Source organism: Chrysemys picta, chromosome 12 (assembly GCF_011386835.1).
Source record: "Chrysemys picta bellii isolate R12L10 chromosome 12, ASM1138683v2, whole genome shotgun sequence".
Lineage (NCBI taxonomy): Eukaryota > Metazoa > Chordata > Testudines > Emydidae > Chrysemys > Chrysemys picta.
In genome coordinates this window covers 57,669,012-57,692,918 of record NC_088802.1, presented here as the reverse complement: position 1 = coordinate 57,692,918, position 23,907 = coordinate 57,669,012, and the positions used below count along the sequence as shown (strand labels likewise).

The window sequence follows — 23,907 nt, the reverse complement described above, 5'->3', positions numbered from 1 at the left end:
CAGCCGAGGGGAGGATATTTCTTCAGACTGATGTCTTAGCACAAGGCTCTTTTTCAGCACCATACCATCACACCCTTCTGAGCCACTATTCCTGAACTTCCAGATCCCACCAGATGCCCTAAATTCAGGGGTTATGAGTATCTGTGGGGACTGTTCCATTATCTGCTTATTCAGTAGGCTTACTAGAATCCCTGGGGTAACTTTGGTGAACAATTTTGTAGGGTACCTGCCAGAAAAAGACCCATATACCTGCTGGTACTGCATCATGCTGAGTACTGACTGACCAGTCTTTGGTACCACATGATTGTCCTCTGGTACCCTATGGCCCTTTGGCACCAGGAGGCATGAAGAACAGCAGGAGTGACAAATGGAGGAAACTCAGTCTTGTCATCAAAGTCCTCACTATCCCCTGATGAGGCGATAGTGGCCCCTCCGCCCTCTTATGCTGATAACCTTCAGGCCTCCCAAGTCCTCATGAAATGTCTGGCAGAATCCCTCCACATCCCATTAGAAGAGAAACAGGAGTCTCAACACATTCTGAATATCACCTGTAAGAGGAAATTAGCCCTCCTAATCAATGAGGCTCTGTTACTGCCTATTCGCACCCTCTGGCCAACAATAACAATATTCTTAGACAGCAGAGGTCTGTTATGCCGAGTGTCCATGACCACACTGTATGGCTTTATTCCAGATGTCTAAATGCTCCTTGGGGTTATTAGTGATCTCGTGCAGCCAGGTTAATCGTGGGGTGACTGTGTAACTTCTGCCAGCCTGTTCCCCTCCTGACCTGAAGTCCCATCTTCAGGGCTCTATGTGCACAGACTTTGTCTCTGAGGCAAGCAATGTGCCCAAAAAGGGCTAGCTAGTAGTGGCCAATGATGACTTAAATTCTTGAGGCCAATTCTCAAAGATACATCCCTATTACTGATAAAGTCAAACCATCTCTTACGCATATGAAATGCCTCCAGCTTCCTGGTGTCTTGTTTAAGCAGCGTCCATGTTTCCAATCCATATCAGAGGTACGCAGGTTTGATAAAGTCTGGCAAACACCTAGCACTATCCAACCCACCTATAAATGGGTGGATAAAAAGTACTATATTCCTGGCAAGGGAATAGAGCATTTCTTTTTCCACCCCACTCCCAGTTCCCTGGTGGTGGATGTGGCTAATGAAGGAAATTGACAGACCTGCTCCAGACCCTTTCCCTATGTTATGGAGTCTATATGTTTAGCCCTCCTGGATACAAAAAAGCTACTCCTTGGCAGCTCTCCAGTTTCAGATGGCAACCTACCAACTCCTGTTGGCAAAATATTTAACACGTTTTCCAAGTTCACACATTTTATTGAACATCTGCCACAGGACCAGAAGAAATAATTTCAAGTCCTCATTTTGGAAGATAGTTGATAGTTAAAACCTGCCTCCAGGCTGCCTTACATGCACCAGACACAGCTCCTAGATTCTTAGCCACAACTGTGGTTATATGGAGAACATCCTGGTTCCAGTCTTATGGTCTCCTGAGAGAGGTGCAGAATATGATTGAACGGCCCAAGCCCTTCAGTGATGACAGACTCCTCCTTCCACACCCTGTGGGACTTGAGGGCAACATTATGGCCTCTGAGAATTTACATTTGTGCAACAAAGATATGGTTTAGTAGGTCCCAGATGTCTCAGCACTCTAAATCGTTTCAATACCAAGGGTGTTATGAATCCATTGGGATGTGGCCTCGGTACAGTAACAGTACATTCCACTCAGACTGAGTCCACATCTATAATGCTACTGAAAGATGTTATAATAGAAATCTGTAGGAGTGCAACCTGGTCATCTCTTCATATCTTTGCCAAGCATTACACCATCTTACCTGCTTCCAGAGATGATACTACCTTTGACAACGCAGTCCTTTGAACTGTCTTAGACTTGCCTCCTCAGCACTCACTCTTAGTTACTGCTTGGGAGTATCCTGTGCTAGAGCACCCATAAGGACATATACTCAAAGAAGGAGAGGTTACTTACCATACAATGACTTGAGTTCTTCTAAATGTTTTGTCCCTCTGGGTGCTCCATCTCTCCCTCTCCTCCCCCTTGGCTGTGGAGATTCTGCTTCGTGGTTGAGAAGAAATTGAGTGGCAGCGGATCCGCACCACCTTACATGTCCTTGTTTGGAGGCTCAAGGTGCTGTTCTGCTCAGGTTTGGGACCGTGGATGCTTTGCATTCTCTGGTGGGGAGCACACATGGGCATGCACACATCCAATGATGGACCACCAAAGGGACAAAACATGTTGAAGAACTGAAGTTACTCTAAGGGAAGTACGCTCCTGGTCCCCTGTGCATTCCAAGAATTTATTGGAAATGTTGTGTTTTGCTGTATTACTTTTTCAACAGATGTCTGGGTAGTTAACGTCTCCCATTACTACCAAGTCTTGGGTTTTGCATAGTTCTGTTTGTTCCTCATTCACCTCTGGAAGTATTAGTACATAAGCTAAATTATGACTAAGGCTGCAAATCTGTCACGGCCCCCCACCCTCCCCGGAGCACTGCTTTACCACGTTATATCCGAATTCATGTTATATCGGGTCGCGTTATATTGGGGTAGAGGTGTATATACACTTTTTATGAGGTCCAGAAAGAGGTGAGAGGCCCACCAGTTGAAAGTCCCTGGTAAAGATAAAAGGGAGAAAAATAGGAGTGACATCTGTGACTCTGTACCTCAGGGAACACCCTGCACCCCCATATTCATCCTTATGATTGTGTGGTATCCAATGTAAAATTTGTCATGTCAGGTGTCTTCTGAAGGCTCATGATGCACTGAGCATTGTTGTTATAGTAATGTTATAGGTTGTAATTTCATGTATATAGTTATGAGGCTGAAAATGTGTCCTCATGGCTTAAAACAAGCCCAGGCAAAACTCTCTAGGAGCAGAGGGACAGTTCACACCTCATCAGGGCATGTATGGGACAAACCCAGCCCAGCCTCACAGGAACAAAGGACACTGGCCTAGACCGCAACAAAGGAGCTGTTGGACTCTCGAATGAGTCACCCCCCCTTCCCTTGGTCAGTTTGGGACTACGATGGGGTAATGCTCACCTGACTTTGAAGGGTGGGGGCAAAGCCAAGAGGGAAGAAAGGACATGATAAAAGTGAGAGAAGTTTGCCATGCTCTCTCTCGCTTCCACCTACATCTACAGACACCACCATCAAGCGACTGAAGAACTGGTCAAAGAGGAGAGCGTGGCTGAAGGGCAGCCAGCCTGCCAGTGGTGAGAAGCATCTAAGTTTGTAAGGGCACTGAAAGTGTTAGGATCAGCTTAGAATGTGTTTTGCTTTTATTTAATTTGACCAAATCTGACTTGTTATGCTTTGACTTATAATCACTTAAAATCTATCTTTTGTAGTTAATAAATTTGTTTATTCTACCTGAAGCAGAGCATTTGGTTTGAAGCATGTCAGAGACTCCCCTTGGGATAACAAGCGTGGTACATATAAATTTCTTTGTTAAATTGACGAACTCATATAAGTTTGCAGTGTCCAGCGGGCATAACTGGGCACTGCAAGATGGAGGTTTCAAGAGTTGTGTCTGGGACCAGAGATATTGGCTAGTGTAATTCGGTTGCACAATCTATGGAGCAGCTTACATGCCAGAGGCTGTGCGTGAACAGTCCAGGAGTGGGGCTTCTCACAGCAGAGCAGGGTAAGGCTGGCTCCCGGAGTTAAGGATTGGAGTGACCTAGCAGATCACCTGTCTGCATAACACCAGGGGAATGTCACAACATCATGATAGGGGTCTACTATAGACCACCAAATCAGAAAAAGGAGGTGGATGAGGAACAAAACTGAAATATCCAAAAACCACCTGGAAGAAAATCTAAAATAATTGCTGTAATGTTTTCAGATGACAGAAAAATTGGTGGAGTGGTAAATAATGGTGAGAACAGGTAACTTATATGGAGTCACCTGGATCACTTGATAAATTGGCCACAAACAAAAACCATGTGTTTTAGCTAGATTCAAGGTCATACATGTAGAAGCAAAGAATGTAGGTCATAGTTACTGCATGGGGAACTGTATCCTGGAAAGCAGTGACTCTGAAGAGCACTTAGGGATTCTAGTGAATGACCAGCTGAACATGAGTCCCCAGTGTGATGCTATGGCTAAGTGTTTTATGTAATCCTTGGATGCATAATTAGAGGAATATCGAATAGGACCAAAGAGGTAGTATTTCTTCTGTTTATGATATTATTACAGTAATGGTCTCATCAATGTGTCCAGTTCTGGTTTCTGTGCTTTAATAAGGATGTTGAAGAATTAGAAGGGGTTCATTAAAGAGCCACCAGAATGAGGTAAGATCTGGAAAGCTGCCTTTCAGGGGCAGACTTAAGAAGCTCAATCTATTTAGCTTATTGTTGTGGGGCAAGCACGTCCGTCTTGGGTCAGGATCGTTACAGCCCCACGGCTGAATCCACTCAACCACCCTTAGCCTTGGGGTGGTGCAACCTAGAGGCCAAAGTCAGTATGGCTGTCCTCTCCCTCAGGGTTGCGTGGCCTAATAACCGGAGTCAATATAGCTGCCCTCTCTTTTGGGGCTAGGTGGTCTGATGGCCAATGGGGAGAACAGGGCTGGCACCTAGGGGCAGGTGGCTGCTGGGACCCAGTTCCCTCTGCTCCACTGGGTCCCAGCCCAGGGTCCTGTCAGTGGTGAGAGTATTTGCCACTGAGTTAGTGGGGATCCAATCAAAACACACTGACATCACTTGGCCCAATGGCTAGTCCTCCCCTGGGCCACTTCCTACCCTATCTCTGGAAGCAGTGGTCTGGGCATCTCTGGGGTCGCTGGGTTCCTCGGTGTGTGTAGCTCCTGATGACACCGACCTCACTCGGGCGTCTGTAGGCCTCTGGGTATCTGCCTGGGTCTCTGCATCTCTGGCTTCAGCGGTCTCAGGCTTCAGCAGCTCCTGGACTGGAGCCTGCAATGTGCATCCTCCCTCCTCAGCCATCAGCCCTGACTGAGCTTAGCTGCTCCCTTTTATACCTGGGTTCCAGCTGAAGCATGCCCAGCAGGGCCAAGGGGGCATGGCCTCCTCTGCCCGCAGAGTAGGATTAACTGCTGCTGAACCAGTGCAGTGCAAGCGTGCCCTGTCTCATTTATCAAAGAGAAAGTTCAGAGATGGTTGATCATGCTGTATAAGTACCTACACAGGAAGAAGATATCTGATGCCAGAGGGCTCTTTAACCTATCAGACAAAGGCATAATGAGATCCAATGTCTGGAAGTTGAAGCTAGCCAAATTCAAACTTGAAACGAGTCAGATTTCTAACAATAAGGGTAATTAATCACTGGGCAACTTACAAGGGATGTGTTGGAGTCTCCATCACTTGAAGTCTTTTACTCTTTAGGCCAGGTCTACACTACAGAGTTTATCAGCCTAGCTATGTCTGTCAGAAAGTGTGAAAAATCACCCCTAACTGACATAGCTATGCTGGTAAATCCCCCCATGTAGATACTGCTTATATTGGCAAAAGAGTCCTTTTGATGGCATAGCTTATGTCATTCAGGGAGGTGGTTTAAGTATACTGGCAAAAGACTTCTTTTTGCTGGTATAGTCTGCATCTCAACTAGGAAAACAACAAGGAGTCTGGTGGCACCTTAAAGACTAACAGATTTATTTGGGCATAAGCTTTCGTGAGTTAAAACCTCACTTCAAGGTTAACTCACAAAAGCTTATGCCCAAATAAATCTGTTAGTCTTTAAGGTGCCACCAGACTACTTGTTGTTTTTGTAGATACAGACTAACACGGCTACCCCCTGATATCTCAACTAGGAGACTTTGCTGGTATAGCTGTACTGGCTTTGTAGTGTAGTCTAGCCTGGATTAGACATCTTTCTAAAAAATATGCTGAAGCTCAACCAGAAGTTATAGCCTATGCAGGAGTTTGAATTAGATGATTATAAGGGTCCCTTCTGATCTGAAAATGTATTAATTGTTAAATATTTACTTATTTGTAAGACCTGGTCTACACTGGGGGTGGTATCGATCTAAGTTATGCAACTTCAGCTACGTGAATAACGTAGCTGAAGTCGACGTACTTAGACCTACTCACTGCAGTGTCTTCACTGCAGTGAGTCGACTGTTGCCGCTCCCCCGTCGACCCTGCCTGTGCCTCTCACGGCGGTGGAGTAGAGGAGTTGACGGGAGAGTGCTCGGGAGTCAATTTATCGCATCTAAACTAGACGATAAATCGATCCCCGCTGGATCAATCGCTGCCTGCCAATCCGGCGGGTAGTGTAAACATACCCTAAGAGAATGAAAACAATTATTTTGTAATTGTATGTTGTGAATGGAAAGTTAAGATGCATTTTTGTTTAAGAAATTACATTTTTGCAAGTTATATTTCTGAGTGCATTGTTCCTGGAAGAACCTTTCAGAAGCACCTATTAATAGTTCATAATTGACCACATTTCATATAAATTTGTTTGGTGTTGTTACAGTTCTAAGGTTTCTGACATTGACCATCACTGTGAGGAGTATAAGAAGCTGAAACAGCAGTTGGAGAGAAAACTCCAAGAAGTGGAAGGAGAGCTTGCTTTGCAGAAACAGGTACAGGAGTCTATAGAAAACAACTTTGTGTTAAACAAGCCACAGTAGATGTAATTTCTACTTTACAGTCCATCCATTCTTATGGGAGAATTATGCATTATAGATCATAGAATCATAGGTTGGAAGGGACCTCAGGAGGTCATCTAGTCCAACCCCCTGCTCAAAGCAGGACCAATTCCCAACTAAATCATCCCAGCCAGGGCTTTGTCAAGCCTGACCTTTAAAAACCTCTAAGGAAGGAGAGTCCACCACCTCCCTAGATAACCCATTCCAGTGTTTCACCACCCTTGAGACCATTACTCCTTGTTCTGTCATCTGGTACCACTGAGAACAGTCTAGATCCATCTTCTTTGGAACCCCCTTTCAGTTAGTTGAAAGCAGCTATCAAATCTCCCCTCATTCTTCTCTTCTGCAGACTAAACAATCCCAGTTCCCTCAGCCTCTCCTCATAAGTCATGTGCTCCAGCCCACTAAACATTTTTGTTGCCCTCCGCTGGACTCTTTCCAATTTTTCCACATCCTTCTTGTAGTGTGGGGCCCAAAACTGAACACAGCACTCCAGATGAGGAGTCGAATAGAGGGGAATGATCACATCCCTCGATCTGCTGGCAAAGCCCCTACTTATACAGCCCAAAATGCCGTTAGCCTTCTTGGCAACAAGGGCACACTGTTGACTCATATCCAGCTTCTCGTCCACTGTAACCCCAAGGTCTTTTTCTGCAGAACTGCTGCCTAGCCATTCGGTCCCTAGTCTGTAACATGGGATTCTTCCATCCTAAGTGCAGGACTCTGCACTTGTCCTTGTTGAACCTCATCAGGTTTCTTTTGGTCCAATCCTCTCATTTGTCTAGGTCCCTCTGTATCCTATCCCTACCGTCCAGCATATCTACCACTCCTCCCAGTTTAGTGTCATCTGCAAACCTGCTGAGAGTGCAGTCCCTGCCATCCTCCAGATCATTAATGAAGATATTGAACAAAACCGGCCCCCAGGACCGACCCCTGGGGCACGCCACTTGAAACCGGCTGCCAACTAGACATGGAGCCGTTGATCACTACCCGTTGAGCCTGACGATCTAGCCAGCTTTCTATCCACCTTATAGTCCATTCATCTAGCCCATACTTCTTTAACTTGGTGGCAAGAATACTGTGGGAGACCTTATCAAAAGCTTTGCTAAAGTCAAGGAATAGCACATCCACTTCTTTCCCCTCATCCACATAGTCCGTTATCTCCTCATAGAAGGCAATTAGGTTAGTCAGGCATGACTTGCCCTTAGTGAATCAATGCTGACTGTTTCTGATCACTTTCCTCTCCTCTAAGTGCTTCAGAATTGATTCCTTGAGGACCTGCTCCATGATTTTTCAAGGGACTGAGGTGAGGCTGACTGGCCTGTAGTTCCCTGGATCCTTCTCCTTCTCTTTTTTTAAAGATGGGCACTACATTAGCCTTTTTCCAGTCATCCAGGACCTCCCCCGATCGCCATGAGTTTTCAAAGATAATGGCCAATGGCTCTGCAATCACAAACCCAACTCCTTTAGCACCCTTGGATGCAGTGCATCTAGCCCCATGGACTCGTGCTCGTCCAGTTTTTCTAAATAGTCCCGAACCACTTCTTTCTCCACAGAGGCCTGGTCACCTTCTCCCCATACTGAGCTGCCCAGTGCAGCAGTCTGGGAGCTGACCTTGTTCATGAAGACAGAGGCAAAAAAAATCATTGAGTACATTAGCTTTTTCCACATCCTCTGTTACTAGGTTGCCTCCCTCATTCAGTAAGAGGCCCACATTTTCCTTGACTTTCTTCTTGTTGCTAACATACCTGAAGAAACCCTTCTTGTTACTCTTAACATTTCTTCAAAAAGAACAGGAGTACTTGTGGCACCTTAGAGACTAACAAATTTATTAGAGCATAAGCTTTCGTGGACTACAGCCCACTTCTTCGGATGCATATAGAGTGGAATAAATATTGAGGAGATATATATACACACATACAGAGAGCATGAACAGGTGGGAGTTGTCTTACCAACTCTGAGAGACCAATTGAGTAAGAGAAAAAAAACTTTTGAAGTGATAATCAAGATAGCCCAGTACAGACAGTTTGATAAGAAGTGTGAGAATACTTACAAGGGGAGATAGATTCAATGTTTGTAATGGCTCAGCCATTCCCAGTCCTTATTCAATCCTGAGTTGATTGTGTCTAGTTTGCATATCAATTCCAGCAGTCTGAACTTAACATTTCTTGCTAGCTGCAACTCCAAGTGTGATTTGGCCTTCCTGATTTCACTCCTGCATGCCTGAGCAATATTTTTATACTCCTCCCTGGTCATTTGTCCAATCTTCCACTTCTTGTAAGCTTCTTTTTTGTGTTTAAGGTCAGCAAGGATTTCACTGTTAAGCCAAGCTGGTCGCCTGCCATATTTACTGTTCTTTCTACACATTGGGATGTTTTTTTCCTGCAACCTCAATAAGGATTCTGTAAAATACAGCCAGCTCTCCTGGACTCCTTTCCCCCTTCATGTTGTTCTCCCAGGGGATCCTGCCCATCAGTTCCCTGAGGGAGTCGAAGTCTGCTTTTCTGAAGTCCAGGGTCCGTATTCTGCTGCTCTCCTTTCTTCCTTGTGTCAGGATCCTGAACTCGACCATCTCATGGTCACTGCCTCCCAGGTTCCCATCCACTTTTGCTTCTCCTACTAATTCTTCCCAGTTTGTGAGCAGCAGGTCTAGAAGAGCTCTGCCCCTAGTTGGTTCCTCCAGCACTTGCACCAGGAAATTGTCCCCTACACTTTCCAAAAACTTCCTGGATTGTCTGTGCACCGCTGTATTGCTCTCTCAGCAGATATCAGGGTGATTAAAGTCTCCCATGAAAACCAGGGCCTGTGATCTAGTAACTTCTGCTAGTTACCGGAAGAAAGCCTCATCCACTTCATCCCCCTGGTCTGGTGGTCTATAGCAGACTCCCACCACAACATCACCTTTGTTGCTCACACTTCTAAACTTAATCCAAAGACTCTCAGGTTTTTCTGCAGTTTCATACCGGAGCTCTGAGCAGTCATACTCCTCTCTTACATACAATGCAACTCCCCCACCTTTTCTGCCCTGCCTGTCCTTCCTGAACAGTTTTATATCCATCCATGACAGTACTCCAGTCATGTGAGTTATCCCACCAAGTCTCTGTTATTCCAGTGACATCATAGTTCCTTGACTGTGCCAGGACTTCCAGTTCTCCCTGCTTGTTTCCCAGGCTTCTTGCATTTGTGTATAGGCCCTTAAGATAACTCGCTGATTGTCCCGCTTTCTCAGTCTGAGACAGGAGTCCTCCCCTCTTGCACTCTCCTGCTCGTGTTTCCTCCCGGCATCCCATTTCCCCACTTACCTCAGGGCTTTGCTCTCCTTCCCCCGGTGAACCTAGTTTAAAGCCCTCCTCACTAGGTTAGCCAGCCTGCTTGTGAAGATGCTCTTCCCTCTCTTCATTAGGTGGAGCCCATCTCTGCCTAGCACTCCTCCTCCTTCTTGGAATATCATCCCATGGTCGAAGAATCCAAAGCCTTCTCTCCGACACCACCTACGTAGCCATTCGTTGACTTCCACAATTTGACGGTCTCTACCCAGGCCTTTTCCCTGCACAGAGAAGATGGACGAGAACACCACTTGCGCCTCAAACTCCTTTATCCTTCTTCCCAGAGCCACGTAGTCTGCAGTGATCCGCTCAAGGTCATTCTTGGCAGTATCATTGGTGCCCACGTGGAGAAGCAGGAAGGGGTAGCGATCCGAGGGCTTGATGAATCTCGGCAGTCTCTCCGTCACATCGTGAATCCTAGCTCCTGGCAAGCAGCAGACCTCTCTGTTTTCTCAGTCGGGGCGGCAGATAGACTCAGTCCCCCTGAGGAGGGAGTCTCCGACCACCACCACCCTCCTCCTTCTCTTGGGAGCGGTGGTCGTGGAACCCCCATCCCTAGGACAGTGCATCTCATGCCTTCCAATCTGTGGAGTCTCCTTCTGCTCCCTTCCCTCAGATGTATCATCTAGTCCACTCTCCGCATTAGTACCTGTGGAGAGAACATGAAAACGGTTGCTCACCTGTATTTCCATTGCTGGTACATGGATGCTCCTCTTTCTTCTTCTGGAGATGACATGCTGCCAAGTTTCTTCACCGTCCCTCAGTCGCCTCTGCGCAACCTGCTCCAATTCCTCAGAACGTTGTGCCTGTAGAAGCATATCCTGACGTCTGTCCAGGAAATCTTCATTTTCTCATATGCAACGCAGGGTCAATACTTGTTTCTCCAGACCTCGAACCTTCTCTTCCAATATGGAGACCAGCTTGCATTTTGTACAGACAAAGTCATTTCTGTCCTGTGGAAGAAAGACAAACATGGCACAACCTGTGCAGGTTACAACAACTGAACGCTCACCTTCCATAATTTCTTCCTTCTAAGAGCTTCCTCAGCTGTTGCAGCAACTCACGGAAGCCCGTGAGATGTAAGCCTCAGTGGGCTCTCCCGAGGCAAACTCCCTCTGTTAGCCTCCACTGTTCGCTGCTCAGCTGGTTCACTGCTGACTACCTTTTTATACCAGTCAGGCCCACTCAAGGCCCTCCTGGAACAAAGCACTCCCAATTCACACTGTTCAAACAAACAATCAAACAATCAAGCACACGGTCAAACTGACAAACTGGCCCCTGCAACAGACACTCAGATACTCACCAACACAGTCCCTGCAACAGACACTCAGATACTCATCAACACAGCCCCCCTAATGCAGCACTTAGCGTACCTCCTCTCTGACAGATCCCAAGCAAACTCCCTCTGTTAGCCTCTGCTGTTTGCAGCTCCCCTCTGCTGTTTGCCGCATCAAGATCATGTTGTTTTGGGGCATTTTATTAACTTCAGTAAAACTACTGACTCCTCTCATTGCTTCAATTCTCCAATTGTATTTGTGCCAAATTTTCTGAAGATTTAGATTTTTCTGGTAGTATTCATAGTTCAAGTAACTAGAATAACATCTAATTTATGCAAGAATAGAAAAAATGGTCACACTCTAATATCAAGTTGCATTTATAAAATATTAATAAATGATAAATATGTGTTTTAATCAATTGTCATAGATTATTATGAAGTCCAACAGGTCACTAGATTGTGTATAACCATTTGTAACTACTTTACTGATATGATTATAACCATCTATAACACACACTATTCATGTCTGTTAAAATTTAACATTTATTATCCCTTTATAAACTATTTATAAATGGAACCTTAATACACAGTATGACCAAAAACATTATGCTGAAATCATTTATTCTGTTTTTCGCAACTTGTAGTCTACTTGATTTATTGTCATTAGTAGTTTGAGGTTATTGCTTGTTTTTTGACAATTCATATGTCTAGAAGAGGGGTGGCCAACCTGAGCCTGAGAAGGAGCCAATATTTACTAATGTACTTTTCCAAAGAGCCACAGTAATACATCAGCAGCCCCCCATTAGCACCCCTCACCCTGGCTCCCAGAGCCTCCCACCCACCGGCAGCCCAGCTGATCAGCACCTTCTCCTCCCTCCCCTCCCGATCAGCTGTTTCATGGCATGCAGGAGGCTCTGTGGGGGGAGGCGTGAGGGCACAGCAGGCTCAGGGGAAGGGGTGGTGTGGGGGCAGGGCCTGTGGCAGAGCCAGGGGTTGAGCAGTGAGCACCCCTCGGCACATTGGAAAGTTGGCGCCTGTAACTCCAGCCCCAGAGTCGGTGCCTATACAAGGAGCCGCATATTAACTTCTGAAGAGCCGCATGTGGCTCTGGAGCCACAGGTAGGACACCCCTGGTCTAGAAGGAAAACCCCACAGTACTGGAAGAAACAGCACATTCTTGGATCCATATGGGGGTATAGTTTATTTCACTGTTCAAGTAAGATTTAAAGCAAAACTCATATTTTCTTATCAAAAGTTATAGGTTGCATAGTTGGATAAATATTTATTATAAAGGAATATGACTTTAACATATGTACATTTTTAGTTAAGAAATACATTTGGTAATTTCATCTTTTCTACGACTGTGGATTGTTTTGACTTTAATATTACATGGAAGATGCCATTTTAGGTAACACAGGAGCCTTCTTTACACTGAGCTTTTTCTTTAAATTCCCCATTGTTGTTGTAGCATTGGCATAGCTCCACTGGTGCAAGCAATGGTGAGAGAATTACTGTACCCCAGACACAATGTTTTAGCCAGTTTGTTGTCTAATTCTCCTCAAATCAAACCTAGATAAGACAGTGGTTAAGACACAATGGTTTAAGACACAGTGGTAGCTGACAGATGGTCTATATTAGGATTCCCATTCTTTATGCAATTATTAATCCATTCCCTGTAATCCATTACAGGAGCTGCTAGTGGAATTTGGTGCAGAAATTAAAAAGAGAGAACATGCATTTCGACAGCGGGCAGATGAAATGAGTAATTTAGTTCTTTCTCATGAACTGAAGGTAATTGTGTCTTTAAGCTATACTTTCATTTTGTCTACAAAATAAACACACTTTACTATCATCCCAAGTTTGATATATTCTGTGACACACATAGACAGGTCACACTCTTCCTTTCTTCGCTAGTGGACCGAATGAGTTGTTTCCAGGATAGTAGAAACTGGAGGTACTTGAGGGTTGCATCTTAATTCCATTATGGTTAACAGAATCTTCCTGCACACTGATGAGAAAATTTACCTGTCAGTCTCCAGAATGCCTATCTCATGAGATTGATGTTTGTTGACTATTAGTGAAGAAATATGCAGAGAATCTAAATAGAAAGATGAATTCAACATCACTTGGGTGTACCCTTTTTGTTACCAGTGTCAAGTTATTTCAGTGTGTTCTAATTTTTTAAAGCGCTTATGAGATAGGTACCACTCAAAACCAGTTACAGCATCTTGTGCATAGATATTGACAAAGGCTTTTACTTCCTCAGACTTTATTGAGTTTAAGACATCATTATAACAGTAATAAGGTGAAATTAGATATTTTATAAATTTGTTTTTGTTTCATCATTTATGGCTTTTGAATTTGAAGGCTAAAGGGCCGAATTCTGGCCCCTGTCTGGCTGCTGCTAACTTGGTGCCTTTATGTAGTATTTCCTATTCCTGTTTTCCTTGTTGAATTTAAACTTTTATGTATTATTGTTTTTTATTAATACATAGATATCAAATAGATAGTGTATGTGGTACAGCTGAGTTGATACAGTGGAAGAAACCTTGACCTTTGGAATTTTCTGACTTTGGAGTGCTTATTTTATAACTTTATGTATGTTTGTGTGTCCATAATTGTAGTGCTGACCTAAATATGTGCTTTTCAACATCTGTTCATGTTAAGTTTATTATTTGAATGCCACCAGTGTGCTAAGTGCTGTATAAATAGAGGAAGACACTCTGTCTATAGGTTAAAGATCTTTTCTAAGTCAAATATAGATAACACATTTCAGATACAAATAATATATTTGATAATGATGCAAACTTTAGGCAATTGAGGGAGATTTTTTTCATTAATGAGGCACATTGCTGAAGTAAGTAGAGATCATTGTTGAAAAGCTTTTCGAAGAAGGGAATTTTAAGTGGTGATCCAAAGGGAAAATGGTAGGTCATTTAGTACACAAAAAGAGGTCTAGGGTTAGCAAGGAAGATAAATGAGGGGAAAGGATACAAAATGAGTGTTTGGGAGGTGTATAAAAGGGAGAGGGTGAATGGGAATAAATGAGTGGAGATTGCACTCATAGTGTGGGTTTTCAAACGAGCTCAGTGTTGGCCTGGGGCTAATCCCAATCAAAGTAACTGACACTTCTGAAAATCTCACCCATAAGATTTATTCTAGTATTTTATTGCATTTTACTATTTATAAAATAGTTCAATTAGACCAAGCAAGTGTTTTGACCTTTTAAAAAAAATCCTAACTAAAAAAAATCAAAATCAAAGAGGGAAGTATTGTGCCTGGTTGACAGGTTTCAGAGTGGCAGCCGTGTTAGTCTGTATCAGCAAAAAGAACAGGAGTACTTGTGGCACCTTAGACTTGTTAGTCTCTAAGGTGCCACAAGTATTCCTTTTCTTTGTGCCTAGATGGGAAGAGAAAGAACTCTTTCTGGAGTAGGAATACATTTTCATGATCCAACCCTAAGGCAGGGATTGCAATCTCTTCTGATTTCAAAAAGGGTAGGAGAAGAGGGAGGAGGTAGAGTTTTAGCACCCTGATATTATTTTGTTGTTCTTGAGATATTATGAGTTTCTCTTGATATGCTGATTATATGTGGTGGGGTTTACAACCTTCCTGCTGTCGCCAGGAGCATAGTGAAATAGTTCTGTTACGCCCTTGTTATTACTTTCTAATTTTGAGTAATTTGAGTAATTACATTCTAATTTTGTTTCCTCCTTTGAAAGGTGAAGTTGTTGACCAGAGAACTGGAGGCTCTGAAAGAGGCTGGGATGAAAGCTGCAGAATCATTGCAAATAGCAGAAACTACTAATTTGAAGTTGGAGAAAGAGGCCAAATGCAAGGACTGGGAACTTAAAGATCTTGCAGCTGTGAAAGATGCTCAGTACTGTACAACCCTAGCTATGATTAAGAGCAACTACTTTTGAATTCACGCTTCCCTTCTTTTCCTTCCACACTCTTTTATAATCTCAGCAGCTTCATACCTCTTGTATAAACAATCACCTACTCAAATAGTACATACTATCCTATTCACAACAGAAGGAAATGTCCATTGATCAAAGTGCTCACTAGAGTGTCTCTGGGTAGTGTGGGTTTTAGACCAGTTCTGCTGCATTCTTTATTTGGTGTAATTTTTTAAAAATTTTCTTTGTTTGTATAAAGTATTTATAAACACTGTGTAATAGTTCAGGCATGCAATGTATGTTTGAGCATTATCTCAGTCTCTCCCGAGGTCACCCTTTCCAAGAGACACGTCTATACCTGCACTTCTTTCAGAGTGGAACCCTATGGTTCACCCCACTTTGTCGCCAGGTTACAGTACATCCTGTTTTACCGGCTGTACTTACCTCCACCAGGCCCATCTGGATTCAGGCCTGCTATATGCTTCCCCCCCAAGGACCTCTGACCAGCTGGTAAACCCATTGATAGAAAACAGCTTACTCAAAACAGAGTATGGTTTATTTATTCATAGGAACTTCACGAACAGAGAGAACAGGATTAAAAATAACAAAAGCTTATATGCATATTGTCTTCCCTAAGCTTGGCCCTACCTTGCCAGTTCAGGTCGGACTGCACTTATTCCTTGTGCTCCAATATCTGGGAACCGTGTTACTTTAGACCCTCCATCCTTCTTCCTCTCTCCAGATCTAGGTTTTTAACTGCTTTCAGTGTCTTTGTTGAACATTCCTGCCTGGGCTCCCCCCCCCCTTTGGAGTCACCAACCTGCTTGCTGATCAGAGCATGGTGGGGGTGAATTTTCAAAGGAATTGACACTTGTGTTATATTAAGTATTGGGATTAGGGTTAGCTACACTTATTGTCTGCCTTCCTGTAGTCCTACAGAGCCCCATAGAACTGAGTTAACCCTTAGGCTTCCATATAGCTATCGCCCACTCATAATCAAACAAATGGAGTTTCCCATAATCATCATAAAAATATTACAGATTGGTCCCTCATTTTTCACACACTGCTATGTGGAAACTTGGTGTAGATTATCACATTTTTACTTTCATAAACTTCTTAAACCAGCTGTTCGTCAGAGCTTGTAAACTCTGTAGGTTGTGCATGAATTTAAGGGCAAAGTACTTTGACACAGACAGGCTTACAATTGGTCCATCTTTCCTAAAGTGTAGTGCCCAGAACTGGACACAGTAGTACAGCTGAAGCCTCATCAGTGCCAAGTAGAGCGGGACAATTACCTCACATGTCTTATATACGACACTCCAGTTAGTACACTCTAGAATATTAGCCTTTTTTTCAGCTGCTGTTGACTCATATTCAGCTTGTGATCCACTGTATCCCCTGATCATTTTCAGCAGTACTACCACCTAGCCCATTATTCCTCATTTTATAGTTGTTCATTTGATTTTTCCTGCCTGAGTGAAGTACTTAGGACTTAGCCTTATTGAATTTCATCTTGTTGAATTCAGACTAATTCTCCAGTTTGTCAAGGTTGTTTTGAATTTTAATCCTGTCCTCCAACGTGCACCCCTTCTTAGATAGGTGTTATCTGCAAACTTTATAACCATATTCTCCACTCCATTATCTGAGTCATTAATGAAAATATTGAATAGTACCAGACCCGAGACTGATCCCTTTCGGGACCTCAGTAGATATACCGTCCCAGTTTGACAGCGAATCACTGAGTATGGTCTTTCAACCAGTTGTTCACTCACCTTATAGTAATATCATCTAGACCACATTTTGTTGGTTTGCTTATGAGAACGTCACGTGGGACTGTGTCAAAAGCTTTACTAAAATCAAGATATATCATGTCTACTGCTTTCCCCCATCTGCTAGCCCAGTAACCCTGTCAAAGAAGGAAATTAGATGGGTTTTTAAACAATGACATTAATTTTAAAAATCAATACATTTTTACAAAAAGAGAAGTGCGTCTGATTTTTTTTTCAAGCCATTGTATCTCATTAGCTCCTGTTGTAACGGGCTCCCTTCACAGGGTCTGACTCTCAAACACCTCAGTGAAGAACATGGTATAAATCTAAATAGAGAGAGACTGTATGTCCTTTAAATTCACTGCCATTTTTATAGATGGAATTCCTAAATGTGCCTTTTTATTTTCTTTTTAGAAGATCATTGCTTTGACTTCAAATGGAATTGATTAAGCCAACTGCCAGAGCTTCTTTCTTGCTTCAGTTCCCATCTTAGCTACTAGTCGTCTCACTTTATTCATAGGAAGCAAACTCAAACATTTCTTTTGCTTTGTCTCACATTTTGTCTAATTCAAGTTCTTACATATCACTATAATTCTCAGTCCCTTCTTCTTGTTATTCTCTCATTTTTACTTCTCTCTGAAAGCAATACATTCTCGTACCACATGCCCATTCTCAAATATCTAACCACCTTTGAACCTTGTTCTAAATTCTGTCCATTGTCCACTTTCTGACTTTATCCCTCCTTTCCTGGCCATTTAATATTTGACCTTTTTCTGGTTTCTTCTCCTTATTCTGAGTTACTTAATCCCCACCATCTTCCTTCCTTGCTGTAACTAAGCATAACAATTTCAGTTACAAAATTGATAAATCTTATTTCTTCCTTTCCCAATGTTTGCTAATTTAGGATACAGGATTTAGAATGTAAACTTCATTTAGTATACCAGACCTGGCAAAAAGAAGAGGAAACATTTCAGAGAAAGTAAGTATTTCTGATATATAATATTGTATTTCTCAGTATTACATGTTTGTTTAAGGAAGCATTATTTCACTGTGTGACATCAGCCTGTATAAGTGTTCTATCTTAACAAATAGATTGCATGTAGATCAATTCATGAGAGTTTCAGTATTCATTTGTCACTACCAGTTACTCATATGGTTCCTTATTCAGTTCTGAGGTTTCCTGACATCAATAAGTACAACTGTGTAATGGCTGTGGAACACCTGACTCAGCAGAATGTTTTTGCCATGTCTTTTCTCCTAAATTTTAGCCAGCCCTTCTCTGCCTCTCTTTAAGTGTATTCTTCTTTCGGTGTAGAAGATTGGTAAATGAAATGATGATGAAAACTTGATTATTCAGCTTACAAGAGAAGTTCTTCTTCGAGTGCTTGCTCCTGTTGATTCCATTCTAGGTGTGTGCGTGCCCATGTGCACAGTTGTCAGAGACTTTTGCCTTAGCAGTATCTGTAGGGTTGGCTGTGATGCCCCCTTGAGTGCCGCGCTCATGTGTCGGTATATCAGGCATGGCCAGTCCTACACCCTCTTGGTTCCTTCTTACCGGCCGTGGTGGTTGGCCGGAGCACCTCTCCCTTGCTTCGCAAGTGGTCAGCGGTTTCTTTACTCTTCGAACTTCATGTTCCAGATGTAAATAGTTTTGGTTTATTGTAGATTAGTTATTAACCCTAACCCTAAACTGTTAAGAACTGTAGTTAGTCAGCTAAGGTCCTGGCGGGGCATGCCCCAGTCACTGGGTTTTAAGCCCTGCGCTGACTGTAATAGGCCTATGCCTGTTAGTGACCTGCATGGCAGCTGTCTGAAGTGCCTGGAGGAATCCCACATTAGAGAACAGTGTCGCATCTGTAAGAACTTTTGTCCCAGGACACAGAAAGAACGCGACGTTCACTTGAGGGCCCTACTCATGGAGGCTGCTCTTCGCCCAGCCTCAGAAGTGCACCCCCAGCACTGGGCTGTACCTGGCATCAGTCCCTTTTGCTAGTGCCCAAGAAAAAGACCAAGAAGCGGGACCTGGCACCAAACAAGTTGGACCAAGGGGCACTGGGCAAAGGACACTGCTCGAGCCACTCGTCCACACCAGAGCTGTAAGGGGGCACATCCTTGAGGGGATCTCCTACCCTCCTAAGGGATCTGCCACCAATTCCAGGGAGTGGTAGGGAACCCAGACTGATGGCGCAGTCACCACCTTCTCAGCTCCCAGCTTCCAGAGAGCAAAGGACTCTCCCATTGCAGCCGGCTCCGCATGCAGCGATACACCCGACAAAGGCTCCAGATGAGGGCAAGCCAGCCGTGAAAGCCTCCCAGAAGGCAGTGGGTGATGTCGGTCTCTGGAGCCAAGGCAATAATAATAATATATGGAGATATACCTATCTCATAGAGCTGGAAGGGACCCTGAAAGGTCATTGAGTCCAGCCCCCTGCCTTCACTAGCAGGACCAAGTACTGATTGACCCCAGATCCCTAAGTGGCCCCCTCAAGAACTGAACTCACAACCCTGGGTTTAGCAGGCCAAACCACTGAGCTATCCCCTCTCCCCAAAGCAGAGCCCTTTGTTGCCACCATAGGCAGCAGGGGAACCCCTGCTTCGGGGAGGCTAGCCCGCCGGCCCCACCCCTTCTGCCCAAGGGCCCCCCCCACGCATGCCGGAGCTCCAACCACCTCCCTCCCTCCCCTCGTAAAAGGAAAAGCCCTGAGGGGGCCCCCCAACCAGAGGAGCCCGAGCCGTCCTTAGCCACATTGGGCCAAGCCGCCGCTGCCAGCCCCCAAATGCCAGTCCCCCGACCCACCGCCAGCAACAGCCTGAGCCTCCACCCCCCCCCAAGCACCGGGCCGAGAATTTAGGAGAAATGTAATCTGAGTACAGCAGATAATTCATACAATCATAGAATATCAGGGTTGGAAGGGGACCTCAGGAGGTCATCTAGTCCAACCCCCTGCTCAAAGCAGGACCTAATCCCAACTAAATCATCCCAGCCAGGGCTTTGTCAAGCCTGATCTTAAAAACCTCTAAGGAAGGAAATTCCACCACCTCCCTAGGTAACCCATTCCAGTGCTTCACCACCCTCCTGTGAAAAAGTTTTTCCTAATATCCAACCTAAACCTCCCGCACTGCAACTTGAGACCGTTACTCCTTGTTCTGTCATCTGGTACCACTGAGAACAGTCTAGATCCATCCTCTTTGGAACCCCCTTTTAGGTAGTTGAAAGCAGCTATCAAATCCCCCCTCATTCTTCTCTTCTGCAGACTAAACAATCCCAGTTCCCTCAGCCTCTCCTCATAAGTCATGTGCTCCAGCCCACTAAACATTTTTGTTGCCCTCCGCTGGACTCTTTCCAATTTTTCCACATCCTTCTTGTAGTGTAGGGCCCAAAACTGGACACAGTACTCCAGGTAAGGCCTCACCAATGTCGAATAGAGGGGAATGATTACGTCCCTCGATCTGCTGGCAATGCTCCTACTTATACAGCCCAAAATGCCGTTAGCCTTCTTGGCAACAAGGGCACACTGTTGACTCATATCTAGCTTCTCGTCCACTGTAACCCCTAGGTCCTTTTCTACAGAACTGCTGCCTAGCCAGTCGGTCCCTAGTCTGTAACAGTGAATGGGATTCTTCCGTCCTAAATGAGAGGAGGAGCACTTAAGAATGACATAGCAGCCATGTGGCCTAGCAAAAAGAACTCTGGACTGGGACTAAGAAGATCTGGACTCTATTCCCAGCTCTGTAACTTGGAAATATCTGCATGCACTACAGCTGCATTCACTGTCAGCTGTAGCTGTATTGAATGGCAGAAGGACTAGTTGGAGAAGGTTGGCGGAGCTGCGATTGTGATATGAAGCAATCTGGGAGGCCTTGCCCTTTGAATTGTCTGAGCCCCTCTCCCCTTGTGTGTGATGAAAGGAAGGAGTTGAATGTGTACGTTGAAGGATGCACTTAGCTTCATTTCAGCACTGAGCTGTGTGACATGTGTCATTAGTGGTGCCCAGGAGTCTTCTTCCCATGGGAATAGTCAGCAGCAAGGTGGGATATGAGAATGATCTGTGAGCTTAATGATGGGTAAATGAAAGTATAATGTTAGATGGCATCCTGTGCATAAGGATGAAGAGGCTGGAAACTTAGCATGTATGGTGTTGTTTCTGTGGAGCTGGCTCAGTATTTGAGTGAACAGGTGTGGGTAACTCCTGTTAAGTACAGCTCACCTAAGCAGAAGTTTTGCTTTTGCAAAAAGAAAGCATTCGATCCTGTCCTACAATGACCTTGTGCCCTGTTCCCTTATTCTTCTGCACTGTCTTCAAAAACAAAGTGTGAGTAGGTGGGTTTATTGGGTCATTGCTCAAAGATGAAAAAGTTAAGGTTGTGTGGACTTGTACCTCAATTCTTCATTTCCTAGTTTTTAGAGGTTTGAGTGTAACTGAATTTGACCTTCCAGAAGGACACAAGACACCCCAGGGCAACCTTAACTCTGCGTTAACAAAGCATATTGTCAGTCAATTAAGAAAGTGTATTAAGAAAGTGACAGTTTTGTTAATGTTGTTGAAGTTTAATGCCTTGATTCAATAAAGCATTTCAATATGTGCTTAACTTTAAGCATGAGTGGTCCCACTGTTGTCAAATGGGCTATTTTATGTACTTAAGGGTAAGCACATGCTTAAGTGCTTTGCCGAATGGCTGCTAAACTCATTAAAATTATATAATATATTTTTGTCATTTTACTCCAGATTGCTTGGCTCCTTTGAATAGTATCATTCTTTGTTGAAGAAAATATTTAATCTGTCCCATGGATAGATGAGATTGACTCTAATGGTTTTGGTACTTATTCTGAGAGCTTTGACTTTTTAGTTCTCCAGATCTTTGCAAACAGAAGTGACACAAATATTTGTCAGTCCCACTGATACACACAAGTTTACTCTGTACTTTGTATCAGTTAGGGGTATGTGTGTCTTCATTTTAAATCTTGGACTTGAGGGAAAAACCCAAACAAACAATTGCATATTTGTGTTTCTAGACATGAGGTGCTAGATCGCTTTGCGAAGGAAAAGGATGCAGTACTGGCTTCAGTGAAAGAAGTCCATGCTGAGCAAATACAGAAGTGGGAAAATCAGATAAGAGAACTGCAAATAAGTCATGAAACTCTGGAAATGGAGCTGCGTAGAAGGGAATGGAAGCATGCAGATTGTTTGAAAGAGAAAGACACTGTTATTGAAAAGTGAGTGATTTGATTCATCTTAGTTCAATGAAATACAAGTGAAGATAGAATTCAGAATATCTTACATGAGCAGTGTTGTGTTTCATTGCTTATATGAATCAAAAAGTGTACAATTATTTAATTAAGATTGCTTTAAATACCAGGTGTGGTATCTGACCAAAGGTGAGTATTTATAGAATTTTGGAAGTAAAATGTTTTTGAGAGTAGAACCAGTGGAAAAAATTTATTTTTGCTATTACCAACATAAAAATTTAAGACCTTTTTTTAACCTCTCTATTGTTGAAAGTGAGAGGTTGTTAAAGTTAAAATATGGCATAGATATATCCTTAGGTTGGACTTTTATAGTCTGGTAAAATCTGTTTTGATTTGGCTAAATTATAAGTTTAGAAATTGTACTACTCTCATGTGAACTAATATTTTTAAAAACAGCAAGGGTTTTTAGGATTTGGGGTTTTTTTGTTTGGAATTTTAGTAATATTTTTCCAGCATTATAATGCCAAAATAGCTACAAGATGGGATAGGCCCGTTACTCAGTAGGGGTGGGGGGGAAACAATAACAGAAAATGTAGAAATGGCAGAGGTGCTTAATGATTCTTTGTTTCGGTTTTCACAAAGAAGGTTGGTGGTGATTGGATGTCTAACATAGTGAATCCCCGTGAAAATGAGGTAGGATCAGAGGCTAAAATAGGGAAAGAACAAGTTAAAAATTACTTAGACAAGTTAGATGTCTTCAAGTCACCAGGGCCTGATGAAATGCATCCTAGAATACTCAAGGAGCTGACTGAGGAGATATCTGAGCCATTAGTGATTATCTTTGAAAAGTCATGGAAGATGGGAGAGATTCCAGAAGATGGGAAAAGGGCAAATATAGTGCCAATCTATAAAAAGGGAAATAAGGACAACCCGGGGAATTACAGACCAGTCAGCTTAACTTCTGTACCCAGAAAGATAATGGAGCAAATAATTAAGCAATCAAGTTGCAAACATCTAGAAGATAATAAGGTGATAAGTAACAGTCAGCATGGATTTGTCAAGAACAAATCGTGTCAACCAACCTGATAGCTTTCTTTGATGAGTAACAAGCCTTGTGGATAGAGGGGAAGCGGTAGATGTGGTATATCTTGACTTTAGTCAAGTTTTTTTTTTTATACCATCTCGAATGACCCTCTCATAAACAAACTAGGGAAATGCAACCTAGATGGAGCTACTATAAGGTGGGTGTAAAACTGGTTAGAAAACCATTCCCAGAGAGTAGTTATCAGTGGTTCGCAGTCATGCTGGAGGGACATAATGAGTGGGGTCCCATAGGGATCAGTTCTGGGTCCGATTCTGTTCAATATCTTTATCAATGATTTAGATAATGGCATAGCCAGAACACTCATAAAGTTTGTGGATGATACCAAGCTGGGAGGGGTTGCAAGTGCTTTGGAGGACAGGATTAAAATTCAAAATGATCTGGACAAACTGGAGAAATGGTCTGAAGTAAATAGGATGAAATTCAATAAGGACTAATGCAAAGTACTCCATTTAGGAAGGAACAATAGGTTGCACACATACAAAATGGGAAATGACTGCCTAGGAAGGAGTATTGTGGAAAGGGATCTGGGGGTCATAGTGGACCACAAGCTAAATGTGAATCAACAGTGTAACATTGTTGCAAAAAAAGCGAACATCATTCTGGGATGTATTAGCTGGACTGTTGTAAGCAAAACATGAGAAGTAATTCTTCCACTCTACTCTCCGCTGAGTAGGCCTCAACTGGAGT

The 23,907-nt window shown here is 43.5% G+C and overlaps 1 protein-coding gene across 12 annotated transcripts in view; it reads left to right on the top strand.

Moving 5' to 3' along the window:
- Positions 1-23,907, top strand: part of CCDC57 (coiled-coil domain containing 57) — a 109,227-nt gene that overhangs the window by 16,805 nt on the left and 68,515 nt on the right. For 11 of the 12 annotated variants that reach the window (XR_010591944.1, XM_042840885.2, XM_042840883.2 and 8 more), the window contains exons 3-7: positions 6,483-6,591; positions 12,949-13,050; positions 14,982-15,139; positions 17,832-17,906; positions 21,942-22,142. Coding sequence is in view for 11 of the 12 variants with exons in the window: in XM_042840885.2 (XP_042696819.1) it covers positions 6,483-6,591; positions 12,949-13,050; positions 14,982-15,139; positions 17,832-17,906; positions 21,942-22,142 (645 nt within the window). In the remaining variant the exon portion in view is untranslated. The remainder of the gene's footprint in view (positions 1-6,482; positions 6,592-12,948; positions 13,051-14,981; positions 15,140-17,831; positions 17,907-21,941; positions 22,143-23,907) is intronic. The other variant, XM_065563834.1, reaches the window with a different exon arrangement.